We start from the raw sequence: 23,365 nt of genomic DNA, 5'->3' as shown, positions 1-23,365 counted from the left end.
ATGCTAATTGCTGTTATTAGTTGTAAATAATATTGACGATGTAATTGCGCCATTGATATACTGGCTTATAAATTGGATTTAGTCATGTGCCTACTGGTCTCTTGTGATCATTCCTATGTATGCATAGTGTTTTTCTACTCACAAATTTTCAATAAACCGATCAAACCAAAAAAAAAATCAAATGTAATGGTATGGACAACGGATGTTGGATCCGGCACTTATTTACATTTCATTAATTGTAAACGGGAGAAAATTGGTAAATATGAAATGATTCCACTGAAGCATTGAAGATCCGACACAGATTAAATGGTGCAGAATCAATGGCAGAATCATCCAATTAACTGTAATAATGATGATTATATGTGCACCAAACGGGAGAAGTGTGTTTAAAAAAAGCATCCTGTTTTTGGACGGGTAGATATTTTCCAAAATTTCACAACCTTTAGCCAAATCTAGGGAAATGTCCTGGATTTGATAAATTGCTGTCGTTACTACCCCTTACGTGTCTGGGAGTATTTCATACTTTTGAAAAGGGACGATGTGTCTGAAAAATTAGCCCTTTTTTCAAATAAGTTAAAATGTAACTAGTCTCTGGTATGCTAATGGGTTCTCCATTACAGTGATAGCCAACCTGGTCAATATTTTCCGTACCATTTTTATCTGATAAGTTTGCTGCCATAGGCCTGATACGAGTGACTCTGAAGGATGATGCAATATTTATTGCACCTGATAAATCTGAGACCATAGGGATTAGAATTAATTAGCAGCTGTTATGAGCTTTGCCTAAAAATGCGGCATAACATGGACATTTTGGTGCTTTCTGCGCCAAAAAGGAAAAGTTACATACCTTTTAGTTCTAGTTCTGCATCATAGGTATCTTCATTGAAGTCATAAACATTGAATAATTTCCCCACAGCTTGCGTGGATCCTGAAACGCCATATTTAATATATTTAAACTTTACAGAAATTGTAATTGAAGAATGTTAATCACTGAATTTTCCTTAATGTCTGTGTTGACTGTCAGCGATGTATTTTCCTTATGAATGCTGTAGAAGAATAGTTGAAGGTATAACATGGCCTTTTAATGCTCATCACATTGTCATGGAAAAAAGGCTGCCTGCATACCAACAGCATGAGGAGAAAATGCAGCGGTTAACACTCATAGAGGTTAAAAAAGAAGCCCATACTTTAAGAACCTCAGAAGCACCCCATCCCACAATGCACTATAGTAGCAGTTTGCTTGTGAGTCATGTTTTTTTCCAGCTCCTTCAGGCAGGATCTCTGAACACCTTAAGTGTTTTTTCACACATCTAAAATATTTTTCCTGATAAGTGATATTCACCACTTCTAAAACTGTTGTACTCAACAAGTTACTTAAGTAATCAATAGGATAGGGATGAGGAATGGGCGTCCATTTGCTTCCCCTGGATAAGTATTGAGGTTATCAAATGCAAAAAAATTGCAAAAAATGGACACTAGTAACAGATCTAAACCATTGGGTAGATTGGTTATGGTATTCTCAAAAACACAATGTTTATGTTGGTATTGCGGTATATATCTTTCATCCGCCCCTACATTGTTGTTGTGGCAGTTATCATTGAATACCATAAAGTGCAAGGTGCCTGCCTCATCCAGAGGCTCCTCTGGTCTAGATTCGCAGTGTCCAGAGATCAAAAGGTGAGGTAAAAAAATAATGAAGAAATAGTAACCCCAAGAAAAAATTCAATTAAAAATTAGGTCAACACCCAAATTTTTTTATTAATGGTGAGGATCTAAAAGGTAAAATAATTGGTACTTATACTAGATCAATTAACTGGATCTAGAAGTATAGTGTTAAAAATGGTGTCGACATGTTTCAGCCCCCTATGGCTCAACGGAGTCTGCAGGGCTTTCGTCAGGACTAAACAAACATACAAACATTGAATAGTTACTCACACCATTTGTGTAGTTACTGCGATGGCTTACTGGTTAACAGTCAGTGGCCAATCAAGCTCTTTCTACCTAGTGTTAAGTAACAAGAGGCTTCGTCAGGGGATACCGGCTAATTTATTGCCACAGAGCCGCGTGGGAGGAATGGCCACTGACTAGTTAACCAGTAAGCCATCGCAGTAACTACACAAATGGTGTGAGTAACTATTCAATGTTTGTATGTTTGTTTAGTCCTGACGAAAGCCCTGCTATAAGTACCAATTATTTTACCTTTTAGATCCTCACCATTAATAAAATTTTTTGGGTGTTGACCTAAATTTTTCTTGGGGTTACTATTTCTTCATTATTTTTTTACCTCACCTTTTGATCTCTGGACACTGCGAATCTAGACCAGAGGAGCCTCTGGAAGAGGCAGGCACATTGCACTTTATGGTATTCAATGATAACTGCCACAACAACAATGTAGGGGCGGATGAAAGATATATACCGCAATACCAACATAAACATTGTGTTTTTGAGAATACCATAACCAATCTACCCAATGGTTTAGATCTGTTACTAGTGTCCATTTTTTGCAATTTGTTTGCAATTTTTTTTTTTTTTTGCATTTGATAACCTCAGTACTCAACAAGTTGACCTCTTTTGTCAAGTTTTTTTGTCTTAATGCCCTCTCACTGTACCAAATGCCCATTGTGTAGAAGTAAGAAGGCGAGCACTGATGCTAATAAAGTTTGTGTGGTGTCTTTCACCTTTACACCTCACAAAAGGATGTAACATTTGTCAAAGAGGATGCTTATGGACAGAGAGGGCATCAGACAGCATGGTTTGATGCAAGACTTTAAGGCACAACAAGAAAGAAAGAAGAGCAAGAGAATTGAAAGGTCATTCCTTCACCATTCTGTGAAAAGCGTAAAAAATCTGTTATGGACTCCCCACAAAAGGAGATCCAAAGACCGAAAATCTCCATCTCAAAATAGCCGCCTTTCACCGATGTCAATAGCATCGATGTCAAGAGGTTTGGCCTCGTATTGTTCACCATCGAAGAAGGGTCAACGTCGACTCCTCATCATCATCACCGTTCGGAGTTTAAATCGGCGGTGAAAGTTTCACCATCGCCGTCAACGATGAAGGCTATGGTGGCACCACCTCCACCAGTATTGCACGCTTGATTAGTATCTAAAAGTCACTGATCGACATACGGATCCTACCGGTCTGCGTCATAGTCGCAGCACTCCACGTCCAAGACGCAGACTCATTCAACATCAAAATGACATCTTTTCTCATTGAAGACACAGATTCAGGCAAATAAGTTTTGCATGCGGTTGATCATTCCTCTCTCAACATCGATGGTACCTCAAGTCAACCTATCCTCTTCTTAATGGCTCAGATCTCCCTCTAAACATTCATCTGTCTCTCAACAGTCAGAGGTTCAGTTGGAGACTACGCTTTCTCCTATATGCCAATAATTCATACAGACAAATGTTTACAGATTCCTTTATGCCCTTTGAATCTGTCTCCAGTGGAAAGGTTTCCAAAAGCCACGTCCAATTATTAAACGTTTTTGACTATCAATGACGATCCTACAATGCAGAAGAACAAGTTACTTACCTTCAGGAGCACCTTATCTGATAGAGACTCAATCTAGCCGCAGATTCTTTACCTTGGAATTATCCCCTGGCGTAAGACTGGATTTGGAAATTTTTCGTGAGCAGTACCCCTGCGTACCGGTAGGTGATGTTTGGCTCCGAGTGGTGTTTGCACCGGAAGTGACGTCTGCAGTGCCTATATAGGCACCGCCCCAGCACGCAGACGTCCGTTTCTTTTCACGACTTTACACGTCAGGAGTGTGGAGCCATGAACGACACTAACCACTGGTGTGGAAAACTGGGGCTCTGAAAGGGGTCAAAACCCTGTCCCTAGAAATCGCTTTGCAGGGCAGGATGGGTGGGAAGGTAAGTAACTTATTCATCTGATAGAGACTTCTAGCTGCATAATCCTTACCTAAAAAGAGATACCGAAGCAATACTTCCCCCCCCAGGGCTGGATCTGTAAAACCGTTTCACACCAAAAAGACCTACAGGACTGAACAAGCAAAGTGCCCGTCCCGAGGAACCCGACTGTCGAGGCAGTAGTGCTTTGTGAACGTGTGCAGAGAAGCCCACACTGCTGTCTGGCAGATATCCAGGACCGGAACTCTGCATGCTAACTAAGTGGTTGCAGCCTTAGCTCTGCTGGAATGGGCCCCCCACCCTCCAGGGGTTGCTTCTAGGCAAGTGCATAGCAGATTTTAATGCACAGCACGATCAATCAGGAGATGGTCTGTTTCTGTACAGCCTTCTCCTTCTTCACTCCGTCATACCCCATGAAGAGTTGGTCGTCCACTTGGAACTCTTTTGTACATTCAAGGTAGAACAACCATGCTGTTCTTGGGTCCAGTTGGTGGAGTCGCTTCTCTTCCTTAGAGGGATGTGGTAGAGCATAAACAGTAGGCAGGGTGACGGACTGGCCTACATGAGAGGAAGTGTCAACTTTCGGCAGGAAGGAAGCTCTAGTGCGAAGAACTAGCTTGTCTGGGGAGATGGTTAGGTACGGAGGCTTAGATTACAAAGCCTGGAGCTCACTGGCTCTCCGGGCAGATGTTATTGCCACAAGGAATACCGTCTTGATGGTATGGAGTCTGAGAGGACAGTTGTGCAAAGGCTCAAACGGAGCACACGTCACAAAGGTGAGTACTAGATTGAGGTCCCACTGAGGCATGATGAAGAGTTAAGGTAGAAACGTGTTGAAGACCTTTCAAAAACCTATTCACACCAGGGTATTTGAACAGGGATGGCTGATCTGGCAACCACAGAACGGCTGAGATGGCAGAAGGGTAGCCCTTTAAGGTGCTTAAAGCAGAGCTCTGCAGGCAAGAGAGAGTATAAATAGAAGGACCTGAGAAAGAGGAGCAGAAAGGGGGTCAACTTGTATTTCTGCACACCATGCCACAATCTTTCCCCCAGCAGTAGGCATATACTGACTTGGTGGAGGGGCATCTGGGTGCCAAGATAACAGTGCAGACTTGAGGCACAAGGTAGAAATCTGTTGTCTGTCCCCACTCTATCTCCATGCATGCAGATGTAGCATTGCCAGGTTCGGGTGAAGAACCTTCCCCTGCTGTTGCGACAGGAGATCCTCCCGAAGGGGCATCCTGATTGGAGGACCAATAATCATGCTCAAAAGCTCCGGATACCAAACTCTCTAAGCCTAGCCTGGAGTCACAAGAATGACTCTGGCCCAGTCGTTCCTGATCTTCTACAGCAGGCCTGAGCTCCACTTGAAACAAAAATCATCTCAAGGCGAAAGACACTTTGGAATCCCCAGCCCACAAAACTGTTGACATTGCTTGTTCTCGGCGGTGGCAAACAGATCTAACTAAGGCTCTCCCCACTGCTGAAAGAGGCTTGCACCACCACCAGATGCAGACTCCATTTCTGATTTCCCTGGGCTTCTTCGGCTGAGTTTGTCCGCTCTGGCATTCAGAGAGCCCGTCAAGTGTTGAACCACAAGGGATATGCCCTGATGTTCCAGCCATGTCCAGAGGCGCAGCGCCCCTTGACAAAGGGTCCATGACCACCACCTTGCCCTGTTTGTTGTAGTACCACATGGCGGTGGTGTTGTCCGTGAACACTGCACTAGCCTTCCCTTGATGAAGGGTAGAAAGGCTTTCAATGCCAGCCGAATCGCCCAGAACTCCAGAAGGTTGATGTGGAATCCAGCGGCCTCTATTCTTCACGTCCCCAGATAGCCACCCCATCCCAAGAGTGACGCATCTGTAATTCCAGTCAGATCTGGTTGGGAAACGGACAGGGGTCTGCAGCTGACCCCATTGTGGTTCGTTACCCAACACTGCAGATCTTTTGCAGTTCTGAGGTCTGGACCATGTCTGAGAGATTACCCCGATGCTGCGCCCACTGGAACCTCCGGTCCCACTGCAGAGCCTTGCATGCCAGCTTGCATGCATCACAAGCAGCATGCTAGAGGCCAAGAGGCCCAGCAGCCTCAGAGTCCCTCTCGCCAAAACCCAGGATAAAGGCTGAAACATCAGGATCATATTCTGAAAATCCTGACTTCGCTGTTCATGAGGATAAGCCCCAAACTGTGCTATGTCAAGATCAGCTCCAATGAGTGTCTGAGAGGGAGTCAGGTGTGACTTTGGCTGGTTGATAGTAAACCCCAGCGAGTACAGGAGGTCCGCCATGGTCTGGTGGTGGGAGATGACTGCCTGGGGTGATCCCGCTTTCAACAACCAGTCATCTAGCTAGGGGAAAACTGGAGCCCCTGATCTCCACAGATGAGTTGCAACCACCGCCATCAACTTGCTGATCACCCACTAGGCTGTGGTAAGGCTAAACTGGCGCATGGCAAATTGAAAGTGCTCCTGGCCCACTGTGAACTGCAGGTAAAGCCTGTGGGCAGTCAAGACGGGAGTGTAGAAGCATGCATCCTGCATGTCCAACGCTACAACCAGTCTCCGGTATTGAAGATTAGCGGAACTTGAGCGAGCGTGAGCATTTTAAATTGCTCCTTTTTCAGGAAGGGCACAGTTCTAGGATAGAACAAAGGCCTCCATCCTTTTTGGGCACTAGAAAGTAGCAGGAATAACAACCACAAACTACTTCTGGCATCTGCCCCCTCTTAATGGCTCCCATGACTATCCGGCAGAGTAAAGAAACCTGGTCCCCCATTAGCATGTTGCATGAGGGAGGCATGGGTGGAGGGGTAGTCACATTGGGGCAAACGTCACTGGAGATCAACGTTGTATGACTGGCACTGGGGGCAGACCCAGCGGCGGGAAACCAGCAGGGGCCCCTCCCAAAACCGCAGCACCCAAAGGCATTCCATCGGAAACAGGCCATCCAAATATAAGGTGCATGGCCTCATAAAATTCTCAGTGCAGGTTGAGGGTCGCTCGGCTCCAGGAACGTAGGGCGGCGACAGCCCAGGCGCTGGCTCAACAGCAGAGCCAGGCCCCAACTTATGATGATCCCTCATCTTGTCGGATGACTTTGACAGACTAGGTGAAGTCAAATACCTCTTCGACTTCTTACTCTTCTTCTGAGACTTACTGAAGTGGAGCGACTTTGACAAAGATAGATGGCTCCGTGACCAGTCCTTGGACCTTCCTCTAGACTGGGATGGAGACCATTGTGGCTTTGCAAGTCGAGCGGCAAGGTACTTGAGGGAATCACCCTCTCAAGGCCATGCGCTGCATTGTGGGACAATCATCGCATGTCTTGGCGTCATGTTTGAGATTAACACAAAAAATGTGCAGGTCCATCATCGACATTTGCCAGTGACCTCTGTCGCAGGGCCTGAATCCAGCCTTCCTCGTGTACATCCCTGCCACACCAGGAGATAAGTCTAAAAAGGGACTTGGTTAGCTTTCTCATGATATGTGCTGACTTGTGTATAAAGAAAAGAACTAATGTCGGTACGCTAGGGTGGCGCCTATATAGGCACCGTGCACATTCCTTCTGTCGATGGCGCCACACGGAAACTAACAATGCCATCTATCGACGCGCAGGGATACTTCTCATGAAATACTTCAGGATCCAAAACTGATGCCTGGGAATAATTTGAAGGTAAATAATATGTGGCCAGAAGTCTCTATCATATTTAACAATATTCATGATATTTACTGGCCATTATTCCCGTAGTAAATCGAAGTAAATTTAAGCAGGTTGGTGAAAAGTACCTACAAATTGCTAGGGTACTGTATTCGCTGCAAAACTCATAATTCCAATACGTGGGGTAGCGGGAGTTACAGCACATATTGAAACTAAACGTAACACTCCTAACCATCCCTTAGTGTCCCCAGATGAATATATTAATGTATATGGCTGCTAAAGGGGCCATAGACATAAGGAAGTGGAAGAGGGACAGAAATTAAAGCATGTAGATTGGAGTAGAAGCAAGTCCTAAGAGAACGTAGGATGGGCATGAGAGAGGATGCATGGAGGGCTCTGCAATAAGCAACTTTGGTTAGAGAACACATTCTGGTGGGCAGTAAATGCCCCCTTCCTGAGTCCCCAAGATATCCCAACTATAGAGATTGTAATCAGCAAAGAGGAATGGGTGCGCCACTTCTCTAATATGTATAAACATCCAATAGAGAAAACAGGAACCGGCAGTGCCCCAATAACTACAAATGCTTTCTCCCCCCCCCCCCAAACTGCCAATAAACCTTCAGTTCACCCTAGAAGAGCTTACTTTAGCTCTACAAGCAAGTAAAGGAGGGAAAACCTCTGTTCCCAATGGTATACCAGTAGACCTTTTTTAAAGCTAATAGTGTTCTCTGGGGCCCATTACTGACACAATGAAATGGCAGCATGTTGCAACATAGGTTTTATTGATACCTGGTTGAAATCACTCCTAATAATGATCTATTATTAAAAAAAAGGTGACTGTCAGAATCCCACCTGTTACCGGCCAATCTCATTACTTGATTCATTGGTCAAGGTAGCAGTATGCATTGTACTAAATAAGCTTCAGGACTAGGCCGAAGCCAATGAAACCTTATCTGCGCTGCAATTTGGCTTTCAACCAGGTCTTGGTTCAGTGGAGCAGGGACTTAATTTGAACGTATTAATCAAGAAACACACGCTGGCCAAACTGGGTAGACTGTTTTTGGCATTTGTAGACTTCTCATCGGCCTTTGATTGTGTGGAGCACGATAAATTATGGATTATAATGGCCGATCTAGGCATTGAGCCACCGCTATTAGATTTCCTGAGGCAATTATATACTGGCATCAAAGCAAGGGTTCAATATGGGGCTAAGAGTGAGTGCACCACATCGTTCAGCATAGAGAGAGGGGCTAGACAGGGATGCGTTTTGGCATTGTTTCTTTTTACATTATATATTAACAGTTTGGGCCAGACATTGTCTGATCAGTGCCGGGATCTACCACAAATTGGACATCACCCAATACCTGCCCTCCTCTATGTTGATGATGCAGTGTTGATGTGCTACCTTCTCTATCAGATATAATTAAGACACAGCCAATTCTTCTATGGTATATGATCTGGTCCTTGGAGAAAACCACTATTAATAAGGATATTATAAGGGACTGTCTTTAATTACAGTGGGTACTTCGTATACCTTGGATGAAGTATATCAAAGATTTCATGAGAAACATAGGTCATCTGGAATATTATGAACAGCCGGAATCCCTAGATCACATCAGCAGAAAAGACTTTAAAAGAGAATGCATGATGTTACTGGAGAGTGTCCGATAATCCTCAGAACTATTAAAGCCAAGTGTTTATAACAATCAAATGATCTGGACTACTTCTGACCTACATAATGTTTACAACTACTGGAGGGGACACTTTGTAAATGTCCCTGTGACGGTATGTCACAGCAGACAACAATTCCTGTTGTTTTTTGTAAATATTATAAAAAATTGAGAAAGATTTGGGTCTTACCGATCTTAAGGATCTTGTTATCCAACGAGTACATTATGTTGTTTATGGCAAGGTTTTTAAAGAATGGAATCAGACCATTAGATTGTGTATTTCTGGTGATGTAAAAGCGTCTGCGTTTTATGATAAATTATTTTACCGATAGAGATGGTTGCTGAAAGAGATTCATTCCTAATCAAGATTGCTGTATATTTAACTAGTTTGTATACGACTTTTAGTCTTGTAAATATCAACAGTTTTGTAATATGTATTCTGCTTTTATCTGGTTTCCTCTGGAGAAAGCGAATAACGCTTATTTGATTGATTGAAAGGGGAACTGTTAAAGGAGAAAATTGGAAACTAAAGGCCAACCACCCCGGACACTAAAGCACATTAATTTTCAGGTGGATGTACAAGTGATCAGAAAATGGTATCTTTTACAGGGCAAGAGAGCCAATGACTTATAGGGACTGGACCAGTACCCCTTGCAGTATTCTGTCATGGATAGAAGCAGAGTGTAAATGGCACTTGGACCAGTGTCAGAACAGAGATGACTCAAATGCCCTCTATGTATCTCTAGGGAAGTTATATTATTTAATTTATTTATTATAAGATCCTAGCAGACCCCTAAGAAGATGTCCTAGCAAGAATTATTACACTGCAAATCTTCGACACCCTAGAGTTAGTCAGGGGTGGTAACGAAGACCAAAATGCTTCATTATAAAGGTAATCAGTGACATTTCATTTAACAAAAAATTTCATGTAGGCTTTAATACAGAACAATAACAATCCACCTTTAAATGCCTACTGACTTTATCATATACTTTTTACAATCTGTATGCGAGGTCTTCTACCTCAATTGTAACTTTTCTAAATAAACAGTCAGACCTAAAGCTTGTATCGTTTGCTACTTTACTGAGCGTAAGCATTCCTCAAGCAACCATCCAGCATACAGTCATAAAAGTACACATGTATGCAAACCGGCATGGTCATAAAATTACATATTATACAAAATTAAAGTTGGCAAAGTAAAATACTATCTCACCTGAGTGAGCCTAATAAGGATTACTGCAGTGTATATCTTCTATCCCACAGTTTGGATGGCTCACCCAAAACCCTTGCCTACTATGGTAATCCATGAAAATGTAATGTAGTAAAATACCTACCTGCTTAAATGTTTTGCACAGTGTAATAACACTCCATCCTTAAAAGCCTATTGTCTTTAACATATCCTTCCCACAATAAGAAGGTCCGGCTTGGCATACGCTGCATGTCAACTATTTTTTTTAAAATTTAAAGCAGAATCTGCTTAAAAGGTTAGGAGCTGCTTTAAAAAATAAATGTTAATGCCAGCCTCTTAATAAATAAGCACAGGCAAAACATATAGTTGTGAGGTTGGCTGCCAGCCTTTGTCTCTAAACCACTCAATTTCTGCCCAATCAAAACATGTACTCCTGGCTACCAACGTAGTAAAGCACAAGTGAGCAATGCCTAGTTTCTGCTACTTCAATTGATTCCCTCCCAACCTACTCCTTCGTTCAAGCATTTGCTGATTGTAGGGACACACAACTGATAATTGAGGCATAATGCAGATTTAATATGCATGCAGTTTCTAGTCTAAATCGAATCCAAATTCCAGTAATCCTGGAGAGCAATTTGTGTGATATACGATGCCAACCCTGCAGTTGGAACCACACCATTAAATGAATACCTTTAAAAGCCACTTACAAGTTTTTTTTGTTTTGAAGAAGCACTTACTCCGCCTTACTCCATCTTGCATTGGGCACCAAAACAAATAAGACTATCCTAAACCACAATAATTTATTTTGTTTTATAAACCGCAAACATAACCAACATGGTATCAGAGTGCTGTACAACAAGAGAGCTGATGAGGGTTGTAATGCAGTCAAAATACCCGATGCTTAAGTTACACTGTACGTAGTGAGCAAGGTATAACATAATAGAGTACAATATCAAATCGGGAGAATGACAATTTCAAAATAGTTCTCTTAGAACACTGATTTTTTTCTTTCTAGAAGTATGTCTTGTACTTCCTTTTTAAAAAGCCTGAGTGAGGTAATTGCTCTTCTTGATGGTGAAAGGGAGTTGCATATTTTTGGGGCAAATCTGGCAAAAGTGCAGAAGTGAGTTTTCCTTCTTTTGAGTCTAGGAGATTCTAGTATGAGGGATTTAGCACTTCTAGAATCCCTACCGCCTCATGATAGCTTAATCCTATTCGCCAAGTATGTTGGACCAAAATTGTGTAGGGCATTGTGCGTTATGCATGCAACCTTCAGTAGGATTCTACCTTCAACTGGGAGCAAGTAGAGAGCTCCGAGTGATGGAAAAATGCAGTCATAAGGTCACAAGCCTGTTAAAAGTCTTGCCTTGCATTTAATGTAGTTTTCAATGGGGCAAGGCTGGCTTTAGGCAAGAGTGGCATTCCCATAGTCCATTCTTGAGAGAACTAGAGAATGTGCTGCTGTTTTGTGGTCTCCTAGCTGTATGAAGGGTTTAAAATGTCTTAGACAATGCAGATGTAGGTTAGCACTTCTGGTTGCAACTTGTATGTGCGCTTGCATGTTTTGATTAGAGTCTAGGGTGATGCCTAGTGATTTAACGGAGTCTGAGATGGTTAGGGTGCAGTTTAGTGATTTGAGAGAGTAGGGTTGAGGTCGTTGTGATCTAGGGGGAGGGGCGAAAGGAATGAATCATGTTTTCAGTGGATTTAGTTTTAGATGGTTATGTGCCAGCCAGTCCTGCGCTTTCATCAGGGTGTCATCCAGTATTCAGATATCCCCTGAAGAGAATAGTTTGATGTAGAGTTGAGTATTATCAGCGTACATGTAGTATGACATTTGTGATCGATAAAAGATTTCAGTGAGTGGTTCCATGTATAGATTGAAGAGTGTTGGTGAAAGAGTAGAACCTTGTGGAACATCCCTGTTGAAGTCTGTGACATCATATAGGGTAGTGCCAATTTTGACTCTTTTTGTTGTGTGCTTTGCAAGAAGGAGGTGAAGTTAAGGATGGCATCTAATGGGCACATTCTGAGCTCAAGAGCTTCTCTGAGGCATTTGTCACTGACCGTGTCGAATGCCCCAGATATATTTAGAAGTATTAGGAGACAGGATTCTTTTTAGTCTAGTGATGATTGTATATCATCAAGGTTGCTTAGCATGGCGACCTCAGTATTGTGTCCAGTCCTGAAACGGGATTGGTGTGTCTCTCATGGGTCAACATTCTTGATGTGTTCACTCTGCAGCTGATTGTGGGTTAATTTTTCTATCAATTTGGCCAGTAAAGGCAGACTGGATACTGGTCGGAAGTTGTTTAAATCTTTCTGATCAGTGCCCGTTTTTAGTCAGGGAGATAGTTGCACTTCTTCAGACATTCTTTGAGGGATCCTTGTTGGAGAGATGCGTTTATGATTCTCGTCCATGAAGGAGTGATGGATTGGGGGATCTCTTTCAGTAGGTGGGAGGTAATGGGATCGTCGAAATATGAGGTAGGTTTCATTGCCTGAATGGTTTTCTGAATTTCCCCCACAGACGGGGACCTGAAGCTGTTACAAAAGGTTCTGTTTTTCTTGGGACAATTGGTGTGTGTTGGTCAGTATTCTTGATGTGTGAGGGGGGTTGATAGATTCCCTATGTCGATTGGTAGCTTGGCAGAGAATAGTTTCTAATGGTTCCGATTTTATCTTTAGAGAAAGTGGAGATGGTGTTACATGGGTCAGTCAAGTTCTGTAGGTTTTATCTTTTCCCTTATTTAGACTTAATGAGGCAGCCTTCTGCACTATGTTGGTCATACTGCTGTTGTAGCGGTGCGTCGGATCATGAACAGATGTTTTATAAGCAAATTAGTCTACAGCTACAGACCTTTATCTGCACCAAAACATTCCATCCTCAGATCCTGTCATATGAGATCACCCAAACATAGTACAGGACTGAATCTTCGCATTTATTTTTAAAGACGCACCTTGTTTAGCCATAACGTATACACCGCAAATCCTAGTTCATCATTGTTTAAACAAGTCTTTGGCATTTCACTTAATTCACTTTAATTATGGTAACATAAGTTGACAATAAGCCAAACCGGCTTGCAGTGGCTCTCAAATGACAAATGGGCATGTTTTATAAAGCTTTATGTAAACCACAAAGTTAATTCTTTTATTGGACTTCCTACTGCATCCCAAAATTGATCAATCATTGCAACTTATTTTTCTAAAGACCCTCCACTAACACAAAATCACTTATGCCTCTTACAAACATACTTCCAGAGGTTCAGCTAGGAATCTCGAAAGGGACAGTGAGTGTATGAGGAGAAAATGTGTGGGTATTAGGATAAGAGGTCACAAACTTACAACATTTTGTGCATGTCTGAGTATTGTATTGTAGTTGTGTAGGTATTGGTAGCTTGTTGGTATCTTCTTTCAGTGAATTAGTGTTTTGAACTGACATCCACCTTGAGTGAATGTTTGAGAAGAGTGTCATTTTGCAAGATGTCTTTGTCAGAAACAACAACTTATGCTACTCTTTCCATTCTTAAATAGCATCGTCCAGAGAAAACAGTCTCCTTTGTATGTGGAATAGAGAACCAGTCAACCGTCAATCTGACTGTCAATGAGTTCAGTGCCTCTTCCCGGACCAACGAATTCCAAAGCAGTAAGGTTGAAAAAGGAGGCCTGCTGCCCTGCAAACTTCCTATGGGGAGTAAGTATGCTGCATGACTACTGTTTCCAGGAGCAAGATAGATTCTCTTAGCCAATCTGAAATTGCAAAAGTTCCTTTCTATTGTAGTTCTGAAGCGTTTAGTCTGTCGAGTTGTCTGGCTTCTAACCTATGGGTACTCCATGGAAATCGTTTTTAGGTAGCTTTTTGTGTCCAATACACTTACACACACAGTCCTCCCCCTTGACAGTTCAGTGATTTAAGTGGGAGGGTGCTAGGAATAAGAGAGCTCTTTCAGACCTTGAATAATACCACTTTAGAGGGAACTTTAACGTAGTCCTTCATTTCTACACTCTCAATTCCCATGCTGCGGGTATATTCAACTGCAAGAGAATAGGACATATGGAGTTGGGAGCTCCGATGTATGTTAGCCTCCGTGTCTTTAATAAAATCCAGATTCTCTAGTCATATTATTAGGAGAATCGCAATTACACATCCTCTCATGAAGAAGTATCAGTTAACAACTTTAGGATTGAAAAGGGAATACGTCCTGAAACACATGGGGGCATGTAGTTCACTAAGGCACCTGCTGATGTAAATGGCAATTAAAACACTGTTTTTCATGAGAACCAGTAGATGTGGCAGCATAACTCTATGAAGGCCATTCATTGAAAGGGCATGTGTATACGTTGTACCAGCACTTGGCAGAGGTCTTGCTTGTCAGTATGCCTTCCTGGGGAGGATTCAAATACAACAGGCCATTCAGGTTGTGATCAAGGGCCTCGGGTGAAGCAAAAAGTCATGCTTATTCCATTTCTGGAGTCCCCATGGCTAGTTTTTAGGAATTGTACACGTCAATTTGCACACCTGCAAGGTATTCGTAGAATGAAAAAGATTCATTTACCCAGAAAGTTAGGTAGAATAATGCTCTTGGGTTGCATCAAGTAATAAAAACTCACAAGGTTTTAAAAATCACTGTATTGCCCCAGTACCTACATTTTGAGTAACATAAGGTTATTAAACCCAAAGTCTCTATTGTACCTTTCTTTTTTTATAATTCGGAGTAACAAGTATATTTTATGTAGAGGTGTTTACATTTGTTACACAGGTTTAAACCTGTGTAGATGGCTCACTAGACTAATGCATTCAATGCTTTGGTTTGTATTTGACCCCTTAGTCACACATTTTCATCCCAGCGGCTGAACATAATAGCACCGTTGAATTGGGAAGTAATAAAACTGTTATCTGTCAACAGCGTCCAGAGATGTTTCTTAGCTAAGGTGCGCCCTACTAACAAACCTGTTTGTTTATTTTATTTTTGCACGTTCTATTTTTAGCTTGTAATGCAGTAGTGTGGGGTTAATCCAAAGTATGAGAGAGTTTGGGATGGTAATAGCTCTGCCTCTATTGCCCTTTCAGATGCAAGACTAACATGGCTGATTCTGCCCCATACCAATCAGCTTTTTAGATTTGATCCTCAATCTAACTGAGTGTGCCAGCACTACCAATTCAGTAACTGTTGTGGCCAGTGACTGAATCTGAACCTGCTGTACCAGGTTCTCACATGCAAATCTCATATGATTGACTTTAGATAGCCTTTCTGATGTTTTACTGGTGATCCTTGCATGTTACTATTGTTCTCACTTGCAGACTACAGTGGTAATTCCGACATGTGATAGACACTGCTCCAAGCCTGTCAGTATTTCAGAGATGATCATGACGGGTGACTCAGTGCTGCATTGACAAAGCGTCTCCCTGGTACAAGGGGCTACTTGACTTAGTTTGTAAGTGGCTCAGTAAGTATCACTCCGTTGTGCATCCGGTGTACCCTAAAACTATAAATATACTGCAACAAACCAGGTGCTGAAGCAAAGGGTGCAAGACTGTGTGTGCTTACACGTTGGGAAGGACCACATCTTCTGTTTTAAGGTTCACCTCGGGCATCACTAGAGTGCACTAGAAAGCAGTTTAGGACCCTTCTGGTAAAAGGGGGACCCTAAAACTGAGGCACAAAGGAAAGCTACAAGTAAACTTCAGGGAGAAAAGAATACATGGTTGGGGATGGGACAGCAAATACAGGCAGTGGAAATATTTCATCTCTGCACATAGACTTCACTCCTGACTACGCACTCCGTTGTCCTGTAAGACAATCTCAGATCAACCATTCTATTCCAGGTTCACTTGTGTGACTTGTTACGAAGATGAAACACTTTCTGTTGTGTTTATTTCCCTAAGATACATGATAGAGATGTCCCCAAAAAATGAAAGAGGACTCAATGGAGCAGTTTCTACAACTTTGTACTCGGCCAGTATGTCTCAAAAGCATATTTAGAACTAGACCACTTTGCTAACACTTCTACAACCATGGTGTAATTGTCCACCTTCTTTTTGAGAATATTTAAAGTGAAGGAACTACCCTGGTGCTGGGACTTGACCTGCGTGGCCTACAGTTTAAGCTATACATTTCAGAGCATTAAAGTCTCTCCTCAAATACCCAGCCTATTTCTTCTGCTGCGTCCTTCTTTAGCATTCACGTAAAGATTGGTGTCTTAAGGTGATCAACTGCTTTATTTTTTGTGTGTACACCTCCTTGGCACACACTGCACCTACCCTACTTGAGAAGTGTGGCTCAATGGTTAGAGCGGCAGACCCTGATGCAGATCCTGCAGATCCTGCAGATCCTGATCAGGGTTCAATTCCCCGCCTCGGCGAGTCTTGGGCTCAAAATTCCACGGACCTGATAATTCTCGCCTCGGTGCCTATTCCAATCATGGAGTCCCACTCTGCAACTCTGGGCAATAGCTTGCTTAATCTCCACAACAGCCCCCACAACGCTGAGGATGCCTGGCCTCCACCTTGGGGGTGCCCAGGAGTGGACACCTCACAGGGAAAGCCAGGATGGGTTCCACAGCGGTATTCGTACAAGCGCCTTGAGACCCTTGCGGGTGAGTAGTGCGCTATACAAGTATCAATTTACATTTACATTTACATTTACTGAAGTCAAAGATCCCATCTGGAGACTTTATAGATTTTACACTGGGAGGGCGGGTAGATTGCCACCTCACTAAGTTATGTGAAAAAAACAGTCTTTACCCTTGTATCCGCTTTGACTATGACTTGGTGTTCACTCTGGGTGCACCAAAAACCAGTAGAGTAGAGCCACACTCGAGCAGGATAAAAAGCACCTAAAATTTGAACTGGACGGTTTTTGTATTGCCACTGGAGAAAAATATTTAGCGGAGCAGAAAATGGTAGACCAGTCACCTAAACTAAAATGCAGTAGGCGGAAGTTTTTGATATTGTAATTTTCTTTATTGGTTGCGAGTACTGTGATTTCAATGTGGATGTTATGAGGTCAGGCTCCTTTTTGTAGTTTGACTGTTGCTTTGAAGGTGAATTTACATAGATTCCATTACTACAGTTTACATAGGACAACATTGTCATGAAGACTAATGAGATCCAATGTGATGAGCAAGCTTGGGAGGACCCACTAAAGGTGGTAAAAAGCACTTTTTTGTTGGAGAGAGACCACCTTAGGAAAGAGCAATAGAATAGTACTGTATAGGATGCCTATATTTCATATCCCCTGCTGCATATTGACTTTTATTGAAAACGGTTCAATGGCGTCTTCGAGTGATTGATCAATATTTAATTTTAGTAAGCCTTGCAGTTACTTCACAGTTTACTCTGCGAATTACAGTTCTTGATTTGAAGGCTTTTGATGTAAAGCAAACGCTGTGAACTTCAGTTCTTCGTTTGAAGGCTATTGATGTAAAGCAACAGAGTTAAGATAATAATATTACACTAATTCATTTCCATCCTTTGTTTTTCTAGTTGTTTTTCTTTATATGTCCTACAGAGATTGTTACTCAATGTCTTATTCCCTATCTTAATGGAAACTGTCTGCTCTGTCTGCACTATGACAGAACTAAAATCTGCATTAAACAGATTATTATAAAAATCAATTATTGCAAAATGTAAAACTCCAAGCCTTTCTTATAGTTGTCTGTTTGAAGTAATGAACCCACAGGACACGTTTAGAATTCTTTATAATTAATAATATTCTTTTTAGGTAAGCAATTTAGGTGCTCAACCCATGGATGTCAGTTGGCCTTCAACAACATGCAGCAACTGCTCCAGCATTCAAGAGTCCATAGCAAACCTATCCAGTCTCTGGCAGGTAAGCTTTTCAGTTTTATTATTTTTGAAGGGTTCTTGGAAGGTGAGGGTGCTGTGGTGCACTGAGGAATCTGAATATTGCATGTACATTCTTCATCACTACCATCCAATCATCCGGGTAACCTAGAAGTCGAATTTCTATTTTGCCTGAAATGGATTATGGTTATAAAAAATTATATATAGAGAGAGATATAGTTAGATATATAGATATATGAAAACAAGTTATTACTTGTAACTTTGGTTCCCCAGTATTGGTAACTTTCATAGATTCCCATGCTTTGTATCATTCCCCGTCGTCAGCCTAGGAGCCTCGGTAAATAGAAAATACCATAGCGGTATGTACAAAAGAGAAAGTAAGGCCTAGGCCTCATCTCATTTTGTAGCCTATCTACCTCTTTACGAAAAAGATACCAACATTTGCAACAGCCAATCCGATTAGCCTCACCCCATAGAACGCTCCTGAGAGAGCCTCAGATTTTCGTAGCCGTTGTGTAACAGTAACCAGTTTTGCTGAAGGCTGAGCTTTCCAAGGGGAGGAGGGTGGGCGCATGGGAATCTATGAAAGTTACCAATACTGGGGAACCAAAGTTACAGTTAAGTAACTTGTTTTCTTGCCCCAGTATTGGAACTTTCATAGATTCCCATGCTTTGTATCAGAGTAGCTAGCAGTAAGCCACCAGTGCACATTTTGCTACAAGTATATTTCAACGTCACCGCAGAACTGTATCCATATGACCATATATATATATATATATATATACCTTGTAACAAAACATTATATGATACAAAATGTGCCATCATAGGAAGGAGGGATATAAGGGAAAGCTCACCTATCATTGAAAAAGATTCCTCAGTCCTGCTTGTCCTACTGCCGCTTCGCTCCTCAAAGAGTCCAGGCAGTAATGCTTTGTGAAAGTATGGACACTGCTCCATGTGGCTGCCCTACAAATGTCTCTTATAGGGACTCCAGCGAAGAGAGCTGCTGAAGATGAAACTCATCTTGTGGAGTGAGCTCTTACATGTCCCTCCAGCGTCTTTCCTGATGCTGTGTGACAAAAATGAATTGCACTTGAAATCCAGCGTGAGATTCCTTGTTTCGAGAGAGGAAGTCCTTTCCTGGGTGCACTAAAAGCCACAAAAAGTTGAGATGATTTTCTGAAATCCTTTGTGCGGTCAAGGTAAAATTTGAGACATCTCTGGACATCCAAGGAATGCAGAGACCGTTCTGCAGGGGATGTAGGCAGAGGAAAGAATGATTTTAAAACCACTGGCCGTTCAAGTGGAAATCCGAAGGACCTTTGGAATACATTTCGGATTGGTCCTTAAAATCAGTGTATTTTTTTAACTGAAGAAAGGGTTCTAGAATGGATAGAGCTTGTAATCCTCCTACTCTCCTAGCTGAAGGGAGGGCTAAAAGGAGAGCTAATTTCCAAAACAAAAATTTTAAGTCCACCCTATGGATTGGCTCGAATGGAGATCTCATGAGAAGAGCCAGAACCAGTTTGAGATTCCAAGTCTGGGGTGGTGGACGCACTGGAGGAAAAACCCTGAAAAGACCTTTCAGGAATTGTTTGATAATTCTGGCTGACCAGAGAGAAGGACCCAAAGCTGATCTTCTGTATCTTGAAATAGCGGCCAGATGGACCTTAACAGAAGAATGAGAAAGACCCGATTTAGCCAGCGATAGACTGTAAGGCAGTATCTGATATGGGGCTGAAGAGAATGGATGGATGCATTCCCGATGACACCACCGGCAGAAGCGCTTTCATTAAGCACGATAAGTTTTATTTGTACTTGGTGCGCGTGCTTGACTTAATATCTCCCTACAATCCTGAGGGATATCTAGGCTGTGGAATTCTCTGTGCTCAGGAGCCAGGCCTTCAAATGAAGAGAGCCCGGATCTGGATGTACTACCTGTCCATGGGACATTGTCAATAGAGATGGAATGGTGCACAGGCGAAATGGATGGTCCTGAGATGGAAGAAGAAGCTCTGTGAACCACAATTGGCGAGGCCACGCTGGTGGTATTAAGATCATCCGGCAAGGTTCCATCTTTGTTTTCCTGAGAAGTCGTGGGATTAGGGGAATTGTAGGAAAGGCGTAAACAAATGCGCCTAACCAAGACATCGAAAGAGCATTCCCAAGTGATCCTCGATGGTGATCCCTGCTTGCATAGAGACAGCATTTCCTGTTCTCTGGAGTCGCAAACAGGTCTATTGTTGGAGTTCCCCAGCGTTGAAACACTTCCTCCAGAATGACTTGATCCAATTCCCACTCGTGAGAAGACCATTTTAGACGACTTAAGGTGTCTGCTTTCGTGTTGAGAGTGCCTGGTAGATGCTCTGCTGAAAGAATTACCTTGTGGAGAAACGCCCATTCCCATATTCCCTGGGCTTCTTTCGAGAGCAGACGTGATCTCGTACCTCTCTGTTTGTTTATGTAATGCATGGCGGTTGTGTTGTCCGTCCTGACCAGCACTGTTGCGTGTTGAACTTTCTGCCTGAAAGCTTGCAAGGCTAGGCAAACCGCTCTGAGTTCTAAGAGATTGATATGAAGAAGACGCTCTCCTGCATTCCAGTGATTGCTGACTTGGAGGTCCTGTAAAACAGCGCCCCAACCTTCCATTGAGGCATCTGTGGTTAGAATCAGAGGGGATGGAGCCATTCTGAAAGAGAGACCTTTTGATATGTTCTCCTTGATAGCCCACCAACCAGCCGCTTTTCTCATGAGAGGAGTGATTCTTATCTTGTCCTCGAAAGAACCTTCCACCTGGCGCCATTGTATGTCTAGCTGTTCTTGCAAGGGACGCATTCTCAGTCTGCAATGCGGAACTAATGGTATGCAAGATGAGATCGTTCCTTGGAAAAACTTGTATTGACGAACTGTCAGGAATCGTCTTCTTCGTAAATGGTTGGCAGAGCAGATTAGCTTCTTTTGTCTTTCTTCCGTAGGAAAAGCCTTGCAGCTTCTTGTATCCAGAATGGCACCCAGGAACCTGACCCTTCTGGATAGAACAAAGACTGATTTTTCCTTGTTGAGATTTAGACCCAGGTGATTGAAAAGTTGGATGCAACTTTTGACTGCCCTTGTCGTTGCTTGAGACGATGGAGCCTTTATTAACCAGTCGTTTAGGTAAGGCAAAACCTCTAGCGATTGTTATCTTAGGAATGCAGCTACCGGGGCCAACACCTTTGTGAATATCCGCGGCGCGGAACGGAGCCCGAACTGTAGTACTTTGAACTGAAAGTGGCTCTTGGCTACTGTGAAGCGTAAATATTTTCTGTGAGCTGGGTGGATCGGGATGTGGAAATATGCGTCCTGGAGATCCAGGGTCGCCATGTAATCCCCCTGGATTTAGAAGACGCAAGAAGTCTTGAAGAGAGACCATTCGAAAAGCGAGTTTTATGAGATAGGTGTTGAGCTCCCTCAGATCTAAGATTGGGCGCCACTTTTCCTCCGTCTTGTGAATGAGGAAAAATCTGGAATAGAACCCTTCTCCTCTTTGAGAGAGTGACACTGGTTCTATCGCTCCTTTGTTGAGCAGAAGACAAACTTCGAGATGGAGAAGATGCAGATGTTTTGACTCTGTGGCGCGAGGGGCTCTGGGAGGTGGGAGGTTTTGGAATTCTAATGTGTGGCCAAATTGAACGATATTCAGGACCCACCGATCTGTTGATATGATCTTCCTGCAATTGAGAAAATGTGTAATCCTGCCCCCTAACGATGTTACAAGGAGTGGAGGACCAGTAGGCAGAGCCAGGAAGCCGCTATTGGCGTTTTGAGGTGTCTCTCCCCTGCCGTCCTTGTCTACCTCTGGAAGATTGGCGAGAGAAAGACGCTGATTGATTTTGCCGCTGAGAATATTGAGGTTTAAATGATTGAGAAGACTGTGAATAGGAAGAGTAGCGTTTTGATAACCTCCCCTAAATATGTAGAGAATCATTTACCTCTCGCACCCCTGAAAGGTACTTTTCGATATTGAAGTGTGCCCAAAGATTTCACCGTTTCTGTATCTTTTTTAATGTCTTGTAAAGCATCATCTATATGCTTGCCAAACAGCATATCCCCATCGAAGGGCGGATCCAGAATTTTATTCTGCACCCCTGGGCAAAACCAGGTACATCTCAGCTAACCTTAACACCTCCGGACCGCTGAACCTGCTAAGGCGCGAAAAGCCGTTGTAGCAATGTCCATTGCACAATCTGTAATCTCAGATGAAGAGCGTTCACCTTCTTCTAGGATCTTCCTTGCGTCCGTCTTGGCGCTATCAGGAAGCTGATCAATGAAAGGGGAAAGATTGCACCACTTTTGGCGATCGTATCGTCCCAAAGTCGCTAGTGCTTTCGAGGCCCTAACCAGGAGGCTAGACATAGAGTAGAACCTCTTGCCTACATTGTCCATGCGCCTGCCCTCCTTGTCTGGCGGTACAGTCAAGGGTGCCGTCGGGTTCCTTGACTTTCTTTGGGCTGCCTGAGAAATAACAGAGTCTGGTTTAGGTTTTCCAATAAAACAGGCAGGACTGTCCTCCCGAGCTTTATATTTTTTCTCCAGGCGCGGTAGAACCGGAGTTACAGTTGCTGGAGACTGCATTACCTTCTCGCCTTCATTCCAAACATGTTCTTCAATGGGTATGGAACAAATTGATTTTTTGTAGTGCTCTTTAAAATCATAGAGGAAACAGTCTGATTGTAACACAGGAACAGGAAGGCCAAATCTTTTTGATGCCCTTTCCATCAATTTATGGAAACCTCCTATATCCACAAGAGGCAAATCCGCCGGGTCCGGAGATGGTGAAGCCGGATCCGGGATAACCTAGTCATCCCATTCTGTGTTAGGATCTTGGGTCTGTTCCACATTCTGGTCCTCATCTGATGATTCATCGACAGGTACTGTCACTATATCATGCCCTTCTATCAAAGGTTATTCTCCCTGCCTTTGAGAGGTTGATGCCACAGAAACAGGAGGTTACTGATGTGGTGGCGGAGGAGGTTGCTGAGGTTGTGGTGGAGGAGACTGTATGGTTCCGGAGATGTCTGATGGGAACCTCCTCTTGTAATCCAACAACATTAGTTGAAGTGAAGATGGCATGGCAACCATACCTTATCCTGATGGTTCCTGATATGTGTCACGTGGAGTGAA

General features: G+C 43.0%; 1 protein-coding gene across 2 annotated transcripts in view; it reads left to right on the top strand.

Moving 5' to 3' along the window:
* Positions 1–23,365, top strand: part of ZNF414 (zinc finger protein 414) — a 176,052-nt gene that overhangs the window by 5,288 nt on the left and 147,399 nt on the right. For both annotated transcript variants that reach the window (XM_078670108.1, XM_078670109.1), the window contains exons 2-3: positions 13,930–14,089; positions 18,120–18,227. In XM_078670108.1, the coding sequence (XP_078526234.1) occupies positions 13,930–14,089; positions 18,120–18,227 (268 nt within the window). The remainder of the gene's footprint in view (positions 1–13,929; positions 14,090–18,119; positions 18,228–23,365) is intronic.

This window comes from Lissotriton helveticus, chromosome 12, assembly GCF_964261635.1.
Source record: "Lissotriton helveticus chromosome 12, aLisHel1.1, whole genome shotgun sequence".
NCBI lineage: Eukaryota > Metazoa > Chordata > Amphibia > Caudata > Salamandridae > Lissotriton > Lissotriton helveticus.
This window is presented reverse-complemented; position numbering and strand designations above follow the sequence as displayed.